We start from the raw sequence: 21,458 nt of genomic DNA, 5'->3' as shown, positions 1-21,458 counted from the left end.
AGAGCGGGCAAGAAAGGAAGTCATGCTCTGCTGATGGAAATTGTTTCTGTCAACAGATAGTTTCTGTGGGATCTAACACAAGATGCAATCCCAGTGGAGATACAGGGCCTGGAGACCAAGCCCTATGAGGAAAGGCTGAGGGAACTGGGAATGTTCAGTCTGGAAAAGAGGAGATTGAGGGGGGTCATGATTGCTCTCTAAGTATTTGAAAGGCTGTCACTTAGAGGAGAACAGGGAGCTGTTCCTGTTGGCAGCAGAGGATAGGACTTGAAATAATGGGTATAAATTATGAGTGGAAATGTACCAGCTGGACATTAGGAAAAAATGTTTTACAGGGAGAGTAGTTCAGTAGTAGAATTGGCTTCCCTGGGAGACAGTGAGCTCCCCCTCACTGGCAGTCTTCAAACAGTAGCTGGATGAACACTTGTCAAGGATGCTTTAAGATGATCCTGAATTGAGCAGGGGATTGGACTAGATGACCTGTATGAACCGTCAATATTCTATGTGTCTAAGATGGAATTGCCAGCATTCTATAGGCTCAGGTTTATACAAGACATAATTTTCCTTTAGGAAACACCTTGGGAAAACTGGAAACTCTGAATCAACACCTCTAAGCCTCAACAAAAACTCTGAGATCCTTAGTGACTCAAGGATCAAAATCATATTAGACAGACATTATATATTATATACTCAGAAAATGTGATCTCACCAATCATTGTAAAATTTCATTTGTTCACTTCGATATGCAATAAAAGTTTAAATGTTGCTTGCTGTGTTGGTCTTAAATGTTATGATTTTTTTTTAAATAGAAATGTATAATAGTTACACTTTATTTTTGATGGCATTTGTTTCAGAAAGTGATTTAAATTGTGCTGCCTATTTCTGGATGTCACTGACCCTTGTCTGACATATTCTGTAGTGTCCCTTGCTTCTAGCACCGTTGGCCTGGCTGGGCAGGTTGTCCACACAGAAACCACGGAAGTAGTGCTGACAGCTGACCCTGTTGTTGGGTTTGGGATACAGCTCCAGGGTAGTGTGTTTGCTACTGAGACCTTGTCTTCACCACCTCTGATTTCATATATTGAGGCTGACAGCCCAGCAGAAAGGTGAGCTACTTTGAAAGGATTCCTTGTATATATTTGTCACTGGGAACTTCTACACAGTAGCTTTGTGCCAGCTATTTTCAGATTTCTGACAAATAATAGAATGTTTTTCAGTGATAAAGATATGGGATGAATTCTCTGTCCCAACAGTAAATGATTTTTAAAGTCTTGATCAGGTATGGGAAGAATAACAAACAAGAGTGCCTTATCTAGAAGACTGCCTTTGACAAGCTACTAGGGACTATTTTAATTAGACAGCGTTTTTCCTAATAGAGTTTCTAAAACTTAATTCAAAGTCTTTAATCATTTTGATGCTAAACTAGCAGAAAATGCATCCATCTCTGTTTAGTTTTAGCTGAAGTCAAAGTTTAAGAATAAGTTTTGGATTACATAGTCTAAATCATTCCATATAACAAAATTATCCCATTAATATACCATTTTTTAGTATTTTCAATTCAGGAGAAAATGCCAAGCAAGTTGTGATGGTTGTACCACCCTTCTGTTGTATGGACTGAACTGGATTTCTTTAGCTATTGTTTTGATTCTTTATGAGTTATAATGCTGACCTGTTTATTGTATCAAGGTGTGGCATCTTACAAATTGGAGACAGGGTACTGGCTATAAATGGAATCCCAACAGAAGACAGCACTTTTGATGAAGCTAATCAGCTCCTCAGAGATTCTTCTATCACCAGCAAGGTCACTTTGGAAATAGAATTTGATGTTGCAGGTATGAATACTCAAGTATCTTGCTAGAATGCTAGTAGTCCAGCCTGTTTCTTTTGAATCTGAAATTTCTATCACACATACAAACATGGGTCAGTTGTCTTCTTATTTCATTTGTACCCTTCTTTTATACTGTTATGGAACCAAAGGTGGTGTACATAGGGTAACCAGGCAGACCACAATTTGCTCAGTGACTCGGCAGCTTAGTTATACTATACTATACTATACTATACTATACTATACTATACTATACTATACTATACTATACTATAGTTGCTGCCATCCAATGAGACAAGAAGGGATGCCACAAATGTCATATCAAATGTGTTTGACAGTCGGACTTACTTTGTCCTACTGTGATGATCAGATATGAGTTAATCACTGGGTCCATTTCTTTCGGCAATGAATTGAATGTCTGCCAAATGGATGGATGGCATCAAAAAACTTTTCCATCAGTATTTTTGTAAAACTGCACATGTGTCAAAATGCTGCTGATCCAAACAGATCACCAGCCATTAACATCACTAAGGACTACCAAGATGAACACTGAATGGTAGGATTTAGTTTTAAACACAATGTTTATTTATGACTAATTTATATAATGTGTGACTGCTTTAACTGTCCATGCATTCCCCCATGCCACTGGAGGGTTGTTACATCACAATTTTACAATAATCTTCTAACCATCTATGGCCACAACCTACTAGTTCCTCTGAATTTCCAGCTTTCATTAAAGGAACAAAATAAGTCTGAGACCATTTTGAGCAAGATATTGTGACAAATGTTCATTAGAATATTATTGTGTCATTGCCATTTTTTTTAACAGTTCTCTGAAGGCATGCAGGGGTGGGGGAAGCAACCTGTATAAGCAATTGCCTGCTGGGCAAAGCAGCAGTGCAAAAAAGGGGGGAGTGGAATGCAATTGGGCTATGTGAATATGTGCATGTGCAAAAGGCCAATGGTGTTATACTGCACTGTTAGGAAGAAGCATAGTGATGCAACCTGCTGAACAGCCATGAATAGGCTGACGAATAGACAAACAGTGCAGTGATACATCAGCCCCTTGTTCATGACAGGTGAACATGTTGTGAGCTGAACTATTGGCTGTTTGAACATGTGTGTGTGCCATCAAGTCAAAGCTGACGTATGGTGACCCCATAGGGTTGTCAAGGCAAGGGACCTTCAGAGGTGGTTTGCCATTACCTGCCTCTGCGTGGGCTGAGAGAGTTCTCAGAGAACTGTGACTGGCCCAAGGTAACACAGCAGGCTTCATGTCGAGGAGTGGAGAATCAAACCTGGTTCTCCAGATTAGAGTCTGCCGCTCTTAACCACTACACCATGCTGGCTCCTGTTTGAGCATCTTTAGTCTTAAACAAATTCCGTCTTTTTGTGTGTGTGTATGCTCAGATGTACTCGCTGTCGTTGGAACTGTATTTCTTGTAACTAATCAGTATCTGCAAACCACCTTTAAATCAGTGCTACATCTGCAATGCTAAGCAGAGGGAAGCCCTTCTAAGCCACTCAACTTCTGTGGACTTACAAGAGTGTAACGTCACTTAGGATTGCACTGTCAGTATGATATTATATGGATTTTGTTACATAACCTCTTATTTCGCTTTTCTAGCAATGTGATTTAGATTCTTCACTATAAAGAGCAGAAACATAAAACATTTGCTGTGCTCATTTCTCAAATTTGTATGTTATTTTTAAGGAATGGGCAGGGTGTGAATATCAAAAATTCTGTAAATATGGTTGAGCCTGGTGTGCAATATAAATAACTCAGCTTTTAATTACAGAGTCTGTCATACCAAGTAGTGGCACTTTTCATGTAAAACTACCAAAGAAGCATAATGTAGAGCTTGGAATCACTATAAGCTGTAAGTAAAATATATATATTTGTCATTTTCTTTATGTCGTAAATAGGTTTCGACCCATCAAAAAGAAGGGGATTTTCACCCATTCTCCTCCTGTGGTAGCCCTCCAGCTCCCCTTTCCTATCGTTCTTGGGGATTCTCTGTGCTGTTCAGTATCAGAATTATTGTAGTATTATCTTGAGCTTTCTTTTACTTTCTAGGAGCTTTTGACTACAGAGTACATCAAAATTGGTCAAAAGTTCTATCTAGAAGCTATAACGAAGTCTTTCCTTTAGTATAAAGAATACTATCTAAAACTTTGATGAAAATTCTATGATTCTTTCTATAAATTTAATCACAGAGGTTGGTTTTTTTTTAGTAAGGAATAGAATTTGAAGGAAATTAAAAGCTTAGGTTTGTCAGCAAAATGAGTTACAGATACAGGATATTAATAAGATAAAAGTACATTAACAATTGGGGAAAGGTCAGAAGATGGTTCTTTGCTTTGACTGCTGTGCAGCTTTTATGAGTCACTCATCATTGTGCTGTGGTTTTTGTCAAAATTCTATGTCCAAAATTCTCTTCTAATGCTGTCTGGTTGAGATACGTTTTGCAAACAATGCTATCTATTTTAAATTTGCCACCTATATTAATCTTGAGTTCTTATATTCTCCCTTTAAATCCAGCATTACATTTCTTGCTTTCTTTGAAACTTTGAGAACACTTTATACCTTGTCTTTCTTCCCAACGGGGACCCAAAGAGGCTTACTATATCATTCTCTCCTCCTCCATTTTATCCTCACAACAACAACCTTGTGATGTAAGTTAGGCCAAGAGAGTGTGATTGGGCTGTGGTTATCCAACAAGCTTCTGTAGTAGAGTGGGGATCTAAAGGTCTCTCATATTGTAGTCTGATACTGCAACCACCATGCTGGTTCTCCAATTCTTCCAATAGGGAAAATCTCATTTGATCCATACATTAAATTTCTTAAATTTCTCTAATGAAAATGTTTATGCCCATCAGGTAACAAGTTCAGGGGATCATGAAATCCTTGAAGAGTTGGATAGCCTTGGTTTGAGACTTGCTCTGTTCTAGCTAATTTACTCAGAAATTAATCTTGATAATGTTGAGTAGGGTGAGTGGTTTTGCACTAACTAATTTCTTAAAGTTATATTCTGGGCATTTGTAGCTCATTAACATCAAGCATGTTATTTATAGTACTGTCAAAATTCCAAGTACCTTGGTTTCCACAATATGGAAAACAGTTCCAACAAGAAGTGAGCTGTGGCTCATGAAAGCTCATATCCTACCAGAAAATATTTTTGTTAGTCTTTAAGGTGCTACTGGACTCTTGCCCTTTTTGAGTTCCAACAAAGCAATACCAAGAGTCATATGATGCTTTTGCGGCAAGTTTTGGGTTGGCATCCTCCAGGTGGGGCCTCAAGATATCCTGGAATTACAGCTGATGTTCAGACAACAGACATCAGTTTCCCTGGAGAAATTGGGTGCTTGGGAGGGTAGACTGTATGATATTATACCCTGCTTAAGTCCCTGCCTTCTCTAGGTTCCACCCCCAAATACCTGGGAATTTCCCAACCTGGAGTTTGCAGCGCTACTCATTACTCTGAAACAGTTTAGGAAGACTTTGCAAAAGGTGTTAGTACAGATTAGCTATTTTTTGACATATTTAGTTCTTTCACAGCAAAATGTGATGTGCTAAAGTTTAAATTTATTTTGATGTGACTATAGGGATGTTTGCACAGGGGACCTTTACCTTTACTTTTATAGGAATGTTATAAGTATACAAGAATATTCTGATTTTTGACAACGAAATGTTGGAATAGTCAGATATATAATATTTTTCAGATTATTCCACTAAAGCGTGAAAGCTGTTTATTCTTTGTGGCTGTGGAGGAAAGGATAAGAGAGCGTGGCTGAAAGTTATGGAATAAAGGTGTTTATGTTAGATATTTAGAATGATTGTCAATCATTATGCAAATTTAGTGGCGATTATAACACCACTCTGGACAGTTCTCAGACTGGAAAGGCAGCCTATCAATAGCTCAAGCATTAAGGAGTTATTCCTTAGAAATAGGAGAATGGGGTAGGGCATTAGTTCTTTCAATATAGAAGTTCCCTGGAATCTCCAGTTAAAAGGATCTTGGGTAGCAGGGCTGGGAAAGATCACAGTACAAAATGCGCTACTGGTCAAATAGATAATACTGAACTTGAAGGATAAATGGTCCAAGCTTCATATATTAAATAGGTTTTTAATCTTTCTTGTTGAAGTGATGGTTGTTAATCCAGAAAAAATGTAGCCCTAATAAGGCCTATAGTAGGACATTGAAGAAGAGAGAGAACAAATGAATCAATCCACAGTATGGTTGCGTGTGAGTTTCATAATAAAATCACATGTGTTGTCCCAGTGTTTTCATTGCTGGTTTCTCAGTTTTAATACTTCACTGACATAGCCTTTTTTAACAGCCCACATTTTTATCACAGTTTAATAGAGAGCCAGTTAGTGTGTTGGACTAGGATCTGGGAGATCCACATTTGTATCCCCACTGTGCCGTGGAAGCTTGTTGGGTGACATTGGGCCAGTCACACACTCATTGTCAGGATAAATTGAAGGTGTGGAGTTGGGTCCTCATTAGGGAGAAAGGCAGAGTATAAAGTAATTAATTAATAAATTAATAGATAAAGTCATATTTCTTGCAGTGAAGAAGGTGATGATGCCCATAATCCAGTCTTTGCTTCTAAATATTCCTTGGTTTATTGGTCTGCATTCTAGATTGCTATATTACATTTCAGCCATTGTATGGAGGAGCACTTAACACATTTTAGGTTTTGTAATGACTAAGGCCATTTGAACCAGATGTAGTACAAAATATGCTTCATATAGGACCATTACATTTAAAGCAGATCAGTTTTAACAAATTACTAAGGAATACAGCCGTTAAAAGAAGTAAAGAATTCTAATTTAATCTAATTTGTTTTCCATCTAAATTGATTTTAAAGAGAGAAATGAAGTATAGATCTTTAAAAGATCAATTTTTATAACACAGCTACTTTATCATCACCAAATATTTTAAAAGGGCATTGAAAGATGTCCAAAAAGATGTATGTGCTAATGCAATATGAAAATAATAATTTCATACAACTAGACCTATATTCCACACTACATGTGGAATATATCAACATTTCATGTGAAGAAAATAACTCATGTTTCATGGGCTCTGTGCTTTATATGATATGGAACTGAATTTCAGTGGATCTTTGCACAAGTCCAGTGTTCCCAGTTTCTGTCTGCAATGTTAAGCATAAAAGGAAGCTCCTATGGCTTCTCTATATCATAAAATCATGATATCTTTGTGGTCTCTTTGCATTTTGCTAAGTTTTGAGTAAATTGCTCCCTCCACGGAAGCCAACAGTACCATTGTTCAGAGTACCCAGGATTGGTAACTTTCAGCAATTCACTTTGATCTTGTTAAGTATCATGCAGCAATCTAGGACAATAGTCCTAACATAAAGCAATTTGCCCTATGGCAGTGCACGTGCCTCCTGCATTTACTTAACAGGACCTTCCAGGACAACTAGTTGGCTGCTGTGAGAAGCACATCTGTGATTAAGGTTACCAAGTTGAGCCTGGCAACTGATGAGAGGGTTGGGGGCAGGGACATTCTGGGGGTGGCATCATGAGCATGAAGATATCACTTCCTGGGAAAACCCAGAAGCGACAGCTATAGGTCTACAAATTTCCGGAAACGATTGAGTAACCATAGTGTTTCCAGCAATTCCTAGAGCTACTGCAGTTGCTTCCAAGTTTCCCCTGGGAATTATGTCATCATGCTCACAACACCAATGAGTTTTTAAATCCCCCCCCTCTTCTGCTTGGAGTGGGGTTGGACACCAGAAGCTTGGTGGAGGGGATTCCCCCACCCTAACTGGGGGGTTAGTAGGCCTGTCTGTACAGGATAGGGTTCCCATACCCCCACTGGGGGTGGGGGATCCCCCGCTTTGGGCCTGTTCCCCCTGACACCATTCAGCTGGCCGGCAAGGGTCTTATCAGTGGCGAACTGAGGCCTGGCCCCCACATCGTTGATGTCACTTTCAACGTCATGGGGGCTTGGACTGAGTTTGCTGCTGATAGATTTGCCCCACCCCCTCCCCTGCCAGCTCCCAGAGTGTACCTGTCAACCCTAGTGCAGGACTAGATGAACCCCTGGTCTGATCCAGCAGCCTTTACTTATGTTCTTAAGAGACTATCTGCTAGATGGGAAAAGTCATTTATATTTTACATAAAATATGTGTGTTCATTATCGTATGTTGTGTGTAATCAGGGAGATTTATTTTAAATTTAAAACTACAGTGTACATGTGTTTTATTTATTTCAGCTCCATCCAGTCGAAAACCAGGAGACCCTCTTGTTATTTCTGATATTAAGAAGGGAAGTGTAGCACACAGGTAGGAACTTTCAGGCTGGCCAAAAAAAGTTACTACTAGTAGTACATTTATTGCGGCATTGTGCCAATAAAGATTAAGAACATAACAGCAATGTTACCAAGGCTACATTGATATAATTTAAAAGTTATGTCGTATTAAATTGAAAGAGTATATATAATTAAAATAATTTACAGTTAGGTAAAAAATAAACATTTTGACACATATTTTAAAAAAATCCCTCTCTTTTGTTTTCCGTAATTTCTTTGGATTTTATAATAAAAGACTTTGACGAAGTTTATAGATTGCTGCACAGAATTTAGCAACCTCACTAATTTGGTGAGGATTTTCCTCCGAGAGGAGCTTCCTAACCTGAAATTTATCAGAATATCCTGACATTTTCTCATACATGGATCGAGTCAGCTTAGAACAGGCAACCTTGTAGAATGGGCATCTAAGAAATATGTGATCCAGTGTTTCAGCTTCCCCAGAATTGCATGGACAAAATCTCTCTGAGCTTGGGATCTTATTATACCTTCCCTGTAAGACCGCAGAAGGTAGGGCTGAACACCTCACTAGAGTGAATGCCCTTCTATGGGTGTGGATTTCCAAAATTGAAAGGTTGGCAGCTGGGGCCGGAATGTATCTGGTCATAGGGGTGGACATAAATCCCGATGCCCTCAGCAAGTCAGTGTGCCTTTCAATATCATTAACTCTCTGGGTTATAATTTTCTTTGCTTGGTCTCTACCCATCTTCAGCAAAGCCTGGGGGAAGAGACCCAGACTCTCCAGCTTGCTTTTCACAGCCTTTTGCCATTTTGTCAATTAGAATCAGGGGAAGAAGACCATGGGGATTGAGTTTTATTTTTAACCATAGGAAGAAGGATGATATAGGGCTGTCGATTCGGTTCGTCCCGAACTGAAAAACAGCCGAATTTCCCCCGATTCGGCGGTTTTTAGTTCGGATGGAACCGAACTCAAAAAAGGCTGGAAAACGGGGAGCCGAATTCGGCGAGTTTGGGGTGTTCGGCAAATAAATTCAGCAAATTCGGGGTTCGGCATAGCAGCATAACCGTCAGTTAGTAAGCAGCATTCTCCCGCGGCCAATCGGTGGCCAAGCAGGGTCTTCTTCTGGCCAATCAGTCGTGATTGAGCACGTGAGCCCAGCTGCTGCGTGGCCCGGGGAGAGAAAGAGAGTATCTGTTTGTGTGAAAGAGAAATCCCCATGGGGGGGTGCGTGTGCACATTTGCTCCTTTCCGTGGCTGCAGGGGGCGCATATTTGGGGGTACAGCCCCCAAACCTTTAGCGTAGCTTCAGATGAGGCTTCTTGCAAGAACCCCCAAGTTTTTTTAAGATTGGGTCAGGGGGTCTCGAGATATGGGGCCCGAAAGGGACCCCCCTTAATGTGCATTTTTATTCCATTTACAGCACACATTTGAGCCATTCCGTGGCTGCAGGGGGCGCATTTTTGGGGATGCAGCCCCCAAACGTTCAGCGTAGCTTCAGATGAGGCTTCTTGCAAGAACCCCCAAGTTTTGTAAAGATGGGATCAGGGGGTCCAGAGATATGGGTTTCCCCCCTTTTCACTATTGGGATGAATGGGATCAGCCGATCCTATGCATCTAGAGAGCGGCAAATCCAAGGCAAAACCTCCCATGCTTAAATGGAATCGTATTGGATTACCCAGTCCCTCCTGATGGAACAGAAGACATCCACAGTAAGACCCCTTTTGGGGCTTTAATCTATAATTTTTCCCGTGTGTATGTGGGGGGAAAGCAAAGTCTGTGGGGGGGCAGTTTCTGTGTGGGGGGGAAGCCTTGGATATCTCTGGACCCCCTGATCCCATATTTACAAAACTTGGGGGTTCCTGCAAGAAGCCTCATCTGAAGCTACGCTGAATGTTTGGGGGCTGCACCCCCAAAATGCGCCCCCTGCAGCCATGGAGTGGCTCGAATGTATGCTGTAAATGGAATAAAAATGCACATTAAGGGGGGACCCCTTTCGGGCCCCATATCTCGAGACCCCCTGACCCAATCTTTACAAAATGTGGGGGTCTTGCAAGAAGGCTCATCTGAAGCTACCCTGAAAGTTTGAAACCTCTACCCCCAAAAATGCCCCCCCTGAGCCGCGGAAAAGCGCCAATGTGCTTTAAGTGGCTTTATTCCTGTCACTGTGGGTGATTTGGGGGGGCAACCTCTTCCGGGCCCCGTATCTCTGGACCCCCTGACCCAATCTTTACAAAACTTGGGGGTTCTCGCAAGAAGCGTCTCCTCAAGCTACCCTGAAAGTTTGAGACCTCTACCCCCAAAAATGCCCCCCAAAAGCCATGGAAAGGCGCGAATGCATTTTTAATGACTTTATTTGGCCGAATTTTCCCCCGAACTTGAACTAGGTGCCGAATTCCACAGATCCAAATCGGGGGAGTTCGGACTTCAGCATATCCCAAATCGAAACGGGCTGAATTCTGCCGAATCCGAACTATACTGAATTTTTTTTTCAACAGCCCTAGGATGATATGCACACTCTTGCTTCTACTCTTAGCATCCCTGTTTCTAGGCGTGCCAAGGGGTTTGATACACATCTAGGGACCTGGAGAACCAGTCTAAGAAACTTAGACTGGACTCGTTCCAGTGGTGCGAAACAAGAAGAGGGGGGTCCGAGATGTGTTCCGTAGAGCAGTTGTGCCAGTGTTTTGGCGTGATATAGTTTGAGAGCTGCTGGGATGAAGTGTCCCCCCTTTGTGTGGAGGAATTTGGTTATACTGTAGACTGATCTATCCCCCAGGCTGGCCACATAGTTACTGTGGGCCTGCTTGGAGCCTGAAGCCTGTAGGACTACTCCCAAATACTTAAAGGTGTTCACCTGCTCCAGCCTATGCCCTTTTAAGTTCCAGACTCTAAGTTTTGGGTGTTTGCCAAAAGCCATTATCTTTGTTTTTTGAAAATTGATGGTTAGTTTTTCATTGTCGCAATCTAAGGCGAATTTGGCAAGAGCTCTTTTAAGTCCTATAGGGGTTCTGGATAATATAACGGTGTCATCTGCATACAATAGAACCGAAATATGCCGATGTGCCAGTTTAAGGGGATGCTTCATTTAGGCAGTTGGGGATGTTGTTTATGTAGTAAATAAATAATGCAGGGGCTAAAAGGCAGCCCTGCCTGACTCCCTTATAGGTGTTGAGTGGGTCTATAAGCTGTCCTTCCCTACTGCATCTTACTCTTAATGTGGTCTGATTATGCAGGGCACGTATGAGGAAGAGAAGCCTCCTGTTGATGGAGGAGGATTCCAATTTAGCCCATAATAGGGATCTGGAAATAGAATCAAAAGCTGCCTTAAGATCTATAAAGGCGGCATACAGTGAGGATTCCCCCCAAAAAACCCAGAACATTTACTAGTTGTGAATCTGTTTAAAATCTCTGGAATATGAGAATAGCCAACATAGTAAAAAAAAGTTACTATGTTGGCTATTCTCATATTCCAGAGATTTTAAACAGATTCACAACTTGTAAATGTTCTGTGTAATATTTCTAAACTAAGTGAAACTATTCTGCTGGATGCTTTTAATTTCCCCTACTTCAAGATGGAAACAAAATCCTTGTTTCTTTTTTAATTAAATTGTTTAAAAATGTTAATGGGCACATTTGCGTTGATAGGATGTGAGACAACACATTCAAATAATTAATCACATAATGATTTCCATTTGTTAACAGAACTGGAACATTGGAACTAGGTGATAAACTGCTTGCCATAGACAATATTCGACTGGATAACTGTTCCATGGAAGATGCTGTTCAAATCCTGCAGCACTGTGAGGAGCTTGTAAAGCTAAAAATCCGGAAAGATGAAGATAACTCTGGTATTCATAGTGAGCTACTTTAAAATTTTTACATGCTCCAAAAATGTCTCTTAAGTTCAGTATATCATTTATATATTATAATGTTATATATGGATGTGTGTGTATGTAAATTAAGGTAATCAGTATACTTCAGTAGTCTGAATATTTTTTAACTCTACCAGGCTTACTTCCAAGGTGAATGCTTCTAGAGAACAGTTTTGCCAGATGCTGGAAGCAGAGGTGGATCTACTATGAAACTAATGAAGTTTAAGCTTAATCCTGGAGGGCCCCCCGAAGCAACTTTTTTTTAATGAGTGAATTTCTCTACAAAATCGATAAGAGTTTTTTAGTGATAGAATAATAAGCCAATGGGTTGAAGTACTTAATATTGACTTTAGAATATGCTCTAATACCCATTTCACATGGCCTCAAAATGTCCCTGTAATTGGTCAAATTTCAAAACTTTCTTGGGGGCTTGCGGTGCTCGAACCCCCAGTTGTAAGGGCTTACTGAGCACATTCATAGCCTACATTTTGGCAGCTGGATCCTCAAATCCTTCATTGGTGCACGGCTTAATAATTCTATAGCTCAACCCTTAGGCTAGAGCCAATCAGAACCATAAAAAGACATCTGAATTCTCAATTCAGGCTGCATTCGTCTCGCTTGTGCATTTTAACACCAAAAGATCAGATTTTCACCTCTTTATCCTAACGTGCCCCCTCTGATGACCCCCTCCCTATTATTATTATTTATTAGTTAAATTTGTAGCCCACCCTCATTCCCGGTCAAAGCCGGGCTCAGGTTGGATGTCATGATCCTAGGCTTCAAGTGCAGCCTACAGACCCTAGGGAGGCCTGTATTAAAGTAGTTACCAGGCCTACATCTTCCAGGTACCCTCTGGGCCTTGTGATTGGTGGAAGAGGATTTGGAGGGAAGGCTAGGGCCTATCAGGGGTAAGGGAGTGGTGCCAGGGGAGAAGGAATAAAATGCCTTGCCTGAAAAGGGAGGGGGTTCACTCCTAGGGAGCAGGGTTGGGGAGAGGCTGCTGCAGATGGAGGGATCCTTCATCCAGGAAGGGGTGAGTTAGCCTGAGGCCTAGTGCCAGGAGATGGCTAGGGACAGTAAAGATAGTTGTGTTGGGGTTTTTATTTGTTTCATTGCCTGCCTTTACTGGTTTTGTTGTCCTATTGTGGCTTGAGTTATTATTATTAGACCTCTTTAATAAACTGTTTGTTACTCTGTTCTGGGTCCTCATGCCTCATTTGGTCACCTAGAAAGTACACCCTGTTGGGAGAAGCAGCAGCCAGGGGCAGGGAGGGTGCTCTGGGCCTTCTTGAGTTAGGCTCATACCAGAGTGGTGGCAGCTACTGAAGATCCCCATTCCTCTCTCTTACCTGACAGCAGGTAACAACAATCATAATAAAATCATATATATCTGAAATTCATAAATAATAAAATTCATAAAACTATTCAATACAGTTAACAAGATGGTACTCATATAATTACAGGGCCATTGGAGGCCTGGCCAAGCAGCCAAATTCTCATATCAGAAGCCCCGAGGGAGAGGAGAGGGAGGCCAGTAAGGATGACAACCTGTGGTGGCCCTCAATTGTAGGCCTGGTGGGAAAGCTCTGTTTTACAGGCCCTGCAGAACTTCTGAAGGTCCCATAGGGCCCTGATGTTACTTGGAAGAACATTCCATCAGGCTGGGGCCAGGGCCGAAAAAGCCCTGGCCCTTGTTGAGGACAACCGCACATTTTTAGAGAATGAACCAATACTTTTTTCCACGCATTGATGTTGGGTAGTGTGACTTTCATTCCTCCAAATTTTCTTTTTCTTCTTTTTTGGTAAGTTTTTGATTATATCTTTGCTAGTGTTTAGTGTTAAAGATGTATAGGCCAAGGTGTGTTTATAAGCTTGGTCCATAGTTAGCATGGATGATATTTTTATGTGTTTATTTCTACAGGTTTCGTTAACTAGCAACTAGTCCTTTAGTACCTATATTTACCAAGATATTTCTGTTTTCTAGCATACTTTTTTTTGATATTTCGCTTATTCAATTGAGTTTTTTGGAAGAGGCAGACCTGGATTATTTCTCATTTACTGAATTTCTAGTGGTAGAATTCTTTTTAGACAGTTCAACATAAGTATTCATGTGGGTCATGTTGAGGATAATGCCTTTACGATGGTTGACCCGAGTCTGTCTTCCTCATGGCATCTTCGGTCCTCCCCAGTGCCATCTACTGAGTTTTTATATAACTATTGTTTTGCTTCTACAACATTTTTTATTCACACCAGTGACTGACATGTGAGATAACCCAGTACAGCAATTTTAATCAATATCTGAGCTGCAGTAGTTAATTTATTAAAAAGTTGTGGTGATCTGCCATAGAACAACCCCACTGAAGAAGATAACAGCAGTTACCCAGATCTTGTTGGTGGTGGGAAGGGGCTCACTGTATGGCCCATTTTCAAGGACTCCACCCCACCACCCTGTTCTCCACCATTTGGGCCTCAAGGTGCTTGCAAGGGCAGCAAGGCCCTTTGGACCTTGTTGGATGTTGCCCTATTGTTGCTGGTTGCGAAGGGGCCCCCATAACAGTTCAAGCTTCAGGGCCCCAAAAATGTAGGTCCGCCACTGGCTGTCCTTGATGGAGAAATGGCACTTCTTGCTTAATTCATACTTTAACATCTTCTGTTTATTTATTTAGATATGTATGCCCCATTTTTACATCATCTTTCCCCTCTTCCATTTTATCCTCACAATAACCCTGTGAGGTAGGTTAGGTTGACAGAGAGTGACTGGCCCAAGGTAAGCCATTGAGGTTCCATGGCACAGTGGAGATTCAAACCTGGGTCTCCTAGATTATAGTTCAACATTCTAACCGCTATACCACTCTGGTTACTTCAGAGCCAGTTCTGAATGCTGCGTAGAAAAATTAAACCAGAAATTTCTGAAATAATGTTGGGGAGCTTTTTAGAGGACGCCACATTAATTCAAAGAAATTCGCTCTTCAATTCATTGCTAAGGCCATCAAATGCTACCTCTTTCACACACAAAATCTACTTCTCCATGGCAAAAAATTTCCATTGCACATTCATTGATACTGTGAATAAAGAGGCAGTGGCAACAGAGAATTCACAAGGGACTTTCCACCAATTTTCCTCATTCATCCCCTTGGGCCCTCCATTTCCTCCCCTCCACTCATACGCACTATAGCAATATAGCAATTACCAATGCAGCCATGATATATATCAGTCCATAGCTTCCTCTCATTTTCATACTTCATATTCTTACCATGCAAAAGAACATGATTTCTGCATGATTTTTGTTTTCTTGTATGCATTTTCTTATTAGAAAGTAGAAGTGGGGACCCTCAAGAAACTTGCAGAGAGGGTGCATTTCTTCCTGCCCCACCCTCACTTATCTCCCCATCTACCCACCTTTGGCACTCCTCTCACCCCCATCCTTGCTGTTCTCCCCACCTACCCCCACCCATAGCACACCTCTCACCCCCGCCCTTACTGCTCTCCTCACCTACCTCCACCTTTAATCCTCTCCCCACCTACCCCCTCGGGTATGGCTTCCTTCCCTCCCCCACAACGCCATTGCCATCAATCCTGGGCCCAACAAGTCTCCCAGTCTCTGCTGTCAAACTCACTGCGGCTTCCTTCCCCATTTCTCCTCTGGCACACATCCTTCTCATCCCAGTTTTTTTTTTAAAGTTTAGCTTTGGATAAGCTTGTGAGAGTGGGAGGGGAGGCCTACCTCGCTTGACCACCTGGAGCAGCTTCTGGTGAGCCAAGGAGAGTGGGGCTGTGTGTGTGTGTGTGTGGAGGCCTTGCCCACTCAAAGCCACAGTAGGCCTGGCATGGATCTATGTGGCACCGCTTCAGTGGCACATGTACAGACAATGCTGTTTTTTAAACGGGGGGAATTTAAACCCCCCCCCAATATTTTTTTTACATTTTCATATTTTTTTCTGCAGAACTAGGGTCCTCTGGAGGGAAGGCAGCATGATATAGCCTGATCTCATCAGATCTTGGAAGCTAAGCAGGGTCAGCCCTGGTTAGTACTTGGATGGGAGACCACCAAGGAATACCAGGGTCGCTATGCAGAGGAAGGCACTTGCAAACTCCTCAGTCTCTTGCCTTGAAAACCCCATAAGTGGTTGCCATACGTCGGCTACGAGTTGACAGCACTTTACACACACACAGGGGGTCCCCCCAAGTCTGCAGAAAAACCTGTTGGGGGTCAGTCTGCCTTCTATCTGCAGATTTAATTACCCACAGGCAGGGCGCAGAGTTGGGAAATGATTGATAGATAGATAGATAGATAGATAGATAGATAGATAGATAGATAGATAGATAAGGATAACCAGGCTCTCAGACATAAGCTTGTGTGTGTGTTAAGTGCCATCAAGTCGCTTCCAACTAATGGCGACCCTATGAATCAGTGTCCTCCAAAATGTCCTATCTTTGACAGCCTTGCTCAGGTCTTGCAAATTGAGGGCTGTGGCTTCCTTTATTGGGTCAATCCATCTCTTGTTGGGTCTTCCTCTTTTCCTGCTGCCCTCAACGTTTCCTAGCATGACTGTGTTTTCCAGTGACTCTTGTCTTCTCATAACGTGACCAAAATACGATAGCCTCAGTTTAGTCATTTTAGCTTCTAGGGTCAGTTCAGGCTTGATTTGATCTATAACCCACTGATTTGTTTTTTTGGCCATCCATGGTATCCGTAACACTCTCCTCAAACACCACATTTCAAAAGAATCTACTTTCTTCCTATCAGCTTTCTTCAATGTCCAGCTTTCAGACATAAGCTTAAGAAGAGCATTTTCCACAGATGTGTCCCAAAAAACTCATAATGGTATTTTCCTCTTAATTAAGATTCCCCCAAGTTATAGTGCTGTTGCCAAGTAAGAGAGTCCCATGGAAAAGCTATACTTCCCATATACATTCCCATATGGAATGGAGAGCATTTCAGCACTTGAAGTCATTAGAAAGGCAGGGAGCTATTAGAATAGCTTTCAGTCTGACAATTCATAACCATCAGTAGACTGTATGAATAAAAGTCATGGTTCCATGAGCCTTAACAATTATTCCTTTTTTTCCAGTTCAATTACTATTACAACCTATCCAAATCTGTGTTTGTGCAGAAGCAGAAGACATGGGCTTCTGGTGGTTACAAAGTCTGATAATATATTTTTAATGTGAATTACAGCAGCTAATAATGACTAGCTTTTTAATTCTATTACTAATTGAATATGTTACATAGATTGAAAACATTTATTTTATCTACTGTGTGAATTGCTTGTTACTACATGATTAACTGTTATGATCTATAAGGTAAATGATCCCATTTAAATTTGGACACAAAGACAGATTAGATTCATAATCAATGAACATTTCTGTATTAATACAAAATACTCAAGTGACTTACTGGGCTATTAAAATATATTTTTAAATCTTTAAAACAGTGAGTCCTTGTTTCATGAAATCAAAAGAGAACAGCTGAAAAGATAATGGAGATGGGGATGGGAGCATGACATTCCTGCTCCACCATACTTGCCTGCTGATAATATCATTGAAACCTGATGTGCAAAAACTATCTTGGAGGCCTGAGGCCCCAGTGCAAAAGGCTGTAGGGGTGGTAAAGTTCTAGCCAGTTCTGCAGATAGAGCCACAAGCTATGACAACAAGCTGTCTTGGTATACTGGAAATTTTCTTTTCTTTATTTCTTTATTTTTTTCAACTTCTATATCCTCTCTCTGCCCAAGTGGGGCTTAGGGCGGTTAGTGCTTTTTAGTCTCCTGAGAGGGTTTCAGTACTAGCAAGCCAAAGTGAATGTACCACCATATATAGACTACTTAATTCAGTCAACCATGCAGGATGGCCTATTTATTTCTACTTCCTTGGTTGTAGTTTTCCTGCATTCAGTGAAAATGTGGTCAAGTGTAGAGACTATCCTATAAACAGCCCAGGTGTGAATAACAGTAATTAGCAAGCACTGGAGTTCAATGGATAAAGGTTATGACCATGAAACCGTATCAAGACATGTAAGTTAGATTACATCAAATTGCTTTGGCTAGACTGAAGCCCTGACGCCAGTGCCAGGTTGCTATAATTTTGTCATGAAGTTGTGTCTGTGTAGGAAAACACATCAGAATGTGATTTAATGGGTTGTGTTTGAATATTGTGGTTTTTAATTGCAAGCTGCCTTGAGCAGGACTCTGAAGAGGCAGCATAGAATGATTCTAACTCAACCAATCAATCAAAATGCATACAATACTATCACAACCAATTTCTGATTTTAAATGCTGGGTGGAGATCCAGATATTATTGGATATAGTGCTGTTGTATATTTACCTGGTTGCTTATCCTATCTACACAGGAAACCCAACGAAAGTGAAGGATTACAACAGTGCAATATCCAACAAAACAAGGATCCTATACATGGTTCCGCTTCAGCAAATAGGAAAGAGATTTTCTGTTGTTGCTAGTGAAGTCAAGTGTAGGCTTCCAAATGGAAGAAAGCTATGTATCTGAAGTGTAACGGTTTGAGAATGTGCTCTTTGGTTTCTGATCGTGAGTCTGAATGTGTTATTTTTTTTTATTCTTTCATGAGAAACCAATTGCATCCTCTTGGCATGTATTGCAGATGAACAAGAGAGCTCAGGAGCAATTATTTATACTGTTGAGCTCAAGCGGTATGGAGGACCTCTTGGGATCACTATTTCTGGCACTGAAGAGCCCTTTGATCCCATTATCATCTCCAGTCTTACTAAAGGTGGACTCGCTGAAAGGTAAATTGAAATAAAGTCATTCATAGTGCAGCTATTTTTCTGTGTTCATTCATGTGTAACAATTCATTTAGTCATATGAAATAATTCTTCCCTAGCAATCTATGCATTTCCCACAATTTATCACAAAGAAAACATTTAATGATCTTCAGTCTTTTTCTTGCTGGTATATGCTACGAGGCTGTTGTTAAATCTAGAATATAATTTTGCAAAGGCTATTGTCATCATAAATCACATAAAGAAACTTTCCGCTTCAGCCACACTGAGATAAGTGATGGTTTTATTAACTTGTTCTTTTTTTTAAAAAAACTAATATTTACTTGTGTGATAGAATTAGTAATCTGTGCCTTATTTTGTGCATGTGCACATTGCTATACATCAGAATATGGGAAGTTATATTTACCATACAAATATGTGACACAGAGTGGCTGCCAATAAATCTTTCTCATGTTTATTTTCTAAAACAAATCCCAAGTATTGAGTATTATTGTGGAAGGGTTATAATATGAAAATTCTCTTAGCAATTTACAAATCCAGTGTGTTATATGTTTAGGAGTAGTCATTTCCATAGACAGTCATAACTGCATTTACTTCAAGGGAGAAAAGCTATTTGATGTGGATGGGTGACCTCAGAAGAAACTGGAAAGGCCTGGAAACTGGTGGAGGGAGAGGTGGAGTCCAGATAGATTAAAGCAGGGCTGCCTGAGGCTCACTGTTATGTTGTATCCTGCTTCCTAAAAATGTCCAGGCTTTCCTTTAGAAGACTGAGGTGGCCAAATGCAGGAAAGTCCATAGGATGTGTTCCATTTGGTCTTGTTCTCATGATCCATGTATGAATGAATTTATTTTTACAGCATTAGCCAGAACACCTCAGCCATGTTACCAACCTAAAAGAAGTAAAATAATCTCTTTGTCTAGGAAATATCAAAAAATTAAACATTTAAAATTAAAAGGATTTAAACATTTAAAATCACAAATTTACCAGTTAAAATTAACCAATACCATTCTTAATGTTATTAGTCCTTTCCAAATGGATCTTAATTGCTGCAGCGCAGAATTTGGTTGCTAGAGCAAGACAGAAAGAGTCCCCTTCCCATAGAAGACATTTCATTTCCTCTTCCTCCGTGCTGACCTTCCTTGAATTAATAATAGGATAAATCAACTTCTGCCGAATACCTTCATAATAACTGCACCTGAGAAAGACATGGCTAGTATTTTCAATTTCCCCTGCCCCACAAGGGCATTTCCACTGTGCTCTTGGGAACTTCCTAAATTTCCCCTCCAGTAATGCTGAGGGTAAAGCTGCTCCTCTCGTGAGGGTTAAAGCTCTCCTTTGCTTATTCAGCTCTAGAGTAGATAAATATTCAGCTGGGACCAGTCGATAGTGAGTTCTCATAGGAGCTAGATAAGCCAGGGATCTCCGAAGCTCTGTTTGTCTTTCAATGTCACCTATCCTTTGCTTCACTAGAGACCTTCACTTGCTCTCGATTAAGCTCTAAAAGGGATTGGGGAGAGAAGCCAAGAATTTCCATTCTTTTAGTAGAGCACGTCCGCCATTTAGATTTAAACTGTTCCAGCCTAAGCAAGGGTAAAAGACCTTCTGAGGCCTCATGTACTTTCACCATAGTGAGATAGAAGCTAAGGTAATTCTTGCCTCAATTGTCAACATGTCTGTTTCCAGGCGAACCCATGAATTTGAAACAAAACGAGGAACTTATAATACCACCCTGAGAAATTTTAATTGTACCATCTCCAGTGGGCAATAACTTGATTTTGAGGACATGATCCATGTAAACTCATAGAGATCCCAAAGGGAACTGATCTCTTTCTGTACAACCTTCCTTTCATCCATTCATTAGTGACTACCCAGCAGAAGATTATCCTACAGTTAATTCAACACATGGGAATCTTAGCCCACCTCTAGGTGACATTTTCAGAAGTCTCTCCAGGTATTTATTGTAACCACTGAGCATTAAGTATATGCTTTTCAGTCAAGGTATCTTGGGTGAGTTACTTCCTTTGCAAATTTTCCTTTCTGAAAGACTGTCAGCCATGACTAAAGACAATTGCAGTTGGTGCATTTCTTATAGTGCATTCCTGAAAGGGGGGGCAAATGCTTTTAGGAGCTGGCATGACCCCTACGCTGGCATCCATGCCACTTGCCCCATGCAAACTGGCACGGACACCAGCATAGTGCCACTTATGCCAGCCCCTCTGGACCGCAGCGGCAGCACTGGGCTCGGGCACTGGTGGGGCTTCCTGCCAGCATTTTCCTGGCACAAGTCCCTGCACCAGTGTCCTGGGAGGTGTTCTTGGGGCATTCTTGGGGGCAAAGCTGCCATTAGGCAGCTTTCAAACTCCTTTCACCCCAGGAATGCCTCCTGGTATGGCGGAGGTCCTGCGCCACCTTTTTACGTGGCACAGGCCCACTTTACCATATGGGGAGGAAAGCCTTTTTTCCCTTCTGGGGCAGCCGGGAAACCTCTGAAGAGGCTTCTCAGTTGTGCTGTCTCGGCCACCACGGTTCGCCCCCCCCCTTCAGGAATGCACTGTTAGTGAGGCAAAGAGTTACAAAGGATGATCCAGTTAAGAAAGAGTTAGTTTGGGAGGAATGACCACTCTGCCTACTGGTGATGTCTAGGAAGAAGAAATTGTGTTGTTGTTAAGACGGCTGCTGGAGTTGTTGCAGTTAGGGCT

The 21,458-nt window shown here is 41.2% G+C and overlaps 1 protein-coding gene across 9 annotated transcripts in view; it reads left to right on the top strand.

Annotated features, from left to right (window-relative positions):
• Positions 1 to 21,458, top strand: part of GRIP1 (glutamate receptor interacting protein 1) — a 289,631-nt gene that overhangs the window by 247,635 nt on the left and 20,538 nt on the right. For 4 of the 9 annotated variants that reach the window (XM_056846358.1, XM_056846354.1, XM_056846361.1 and 1 more), the window contains 6 exons: positions 920 to 1,106; positions 1,687 to 1,832; positions 3,625 to 3,705; positions 8,077 to 8,146; positions 11,834 to 11,988; positions 18,587 to 18,764. In XM_056846358.1, coding sequence (XP_056702336.1) covers positions 920 to 1,106; positions 1,687 to 1,832; positions 3,625 to 3,705; positions 8,077 to 8,146; positions 11,834 to 11,988; positions 18,587 to 18,764 — 817 coding nt within the window. The remainder of the gene's footprint in view (positions 1 to 919; positions 1,107 to 1,686; positions 1,833 to 3,624; positions 3,706 to 8,076; positions 8,147 to 11,833; positions 11,989 to 18,586; positions 18,765 to 21,458) is intronic. The other 5 variants (XM_056846362.1, XM_056846357.1, XM_056846359.1 and 2 more) reach the window with 3 other exon arrangements.

This window comes from Euleptes europaea, chromosome 3, assembly GCF_029931775.1.
Source record: "Euleptes europaea isolate rEulEur1 chromosome 3, rEulEur1.hap1, whole genome shotgun sequence".
Classification (NCBI taxonomy): domain Eukaryota; kingdom Metazoa; phylum Chordata; class Lepidosauria; order Squamata; family Sphaerodactylidae; genus Euleptes; species Euleptes europaea.
This window is presented reverse-complemented; position numbering and strand designations above follow the sequence as displayed.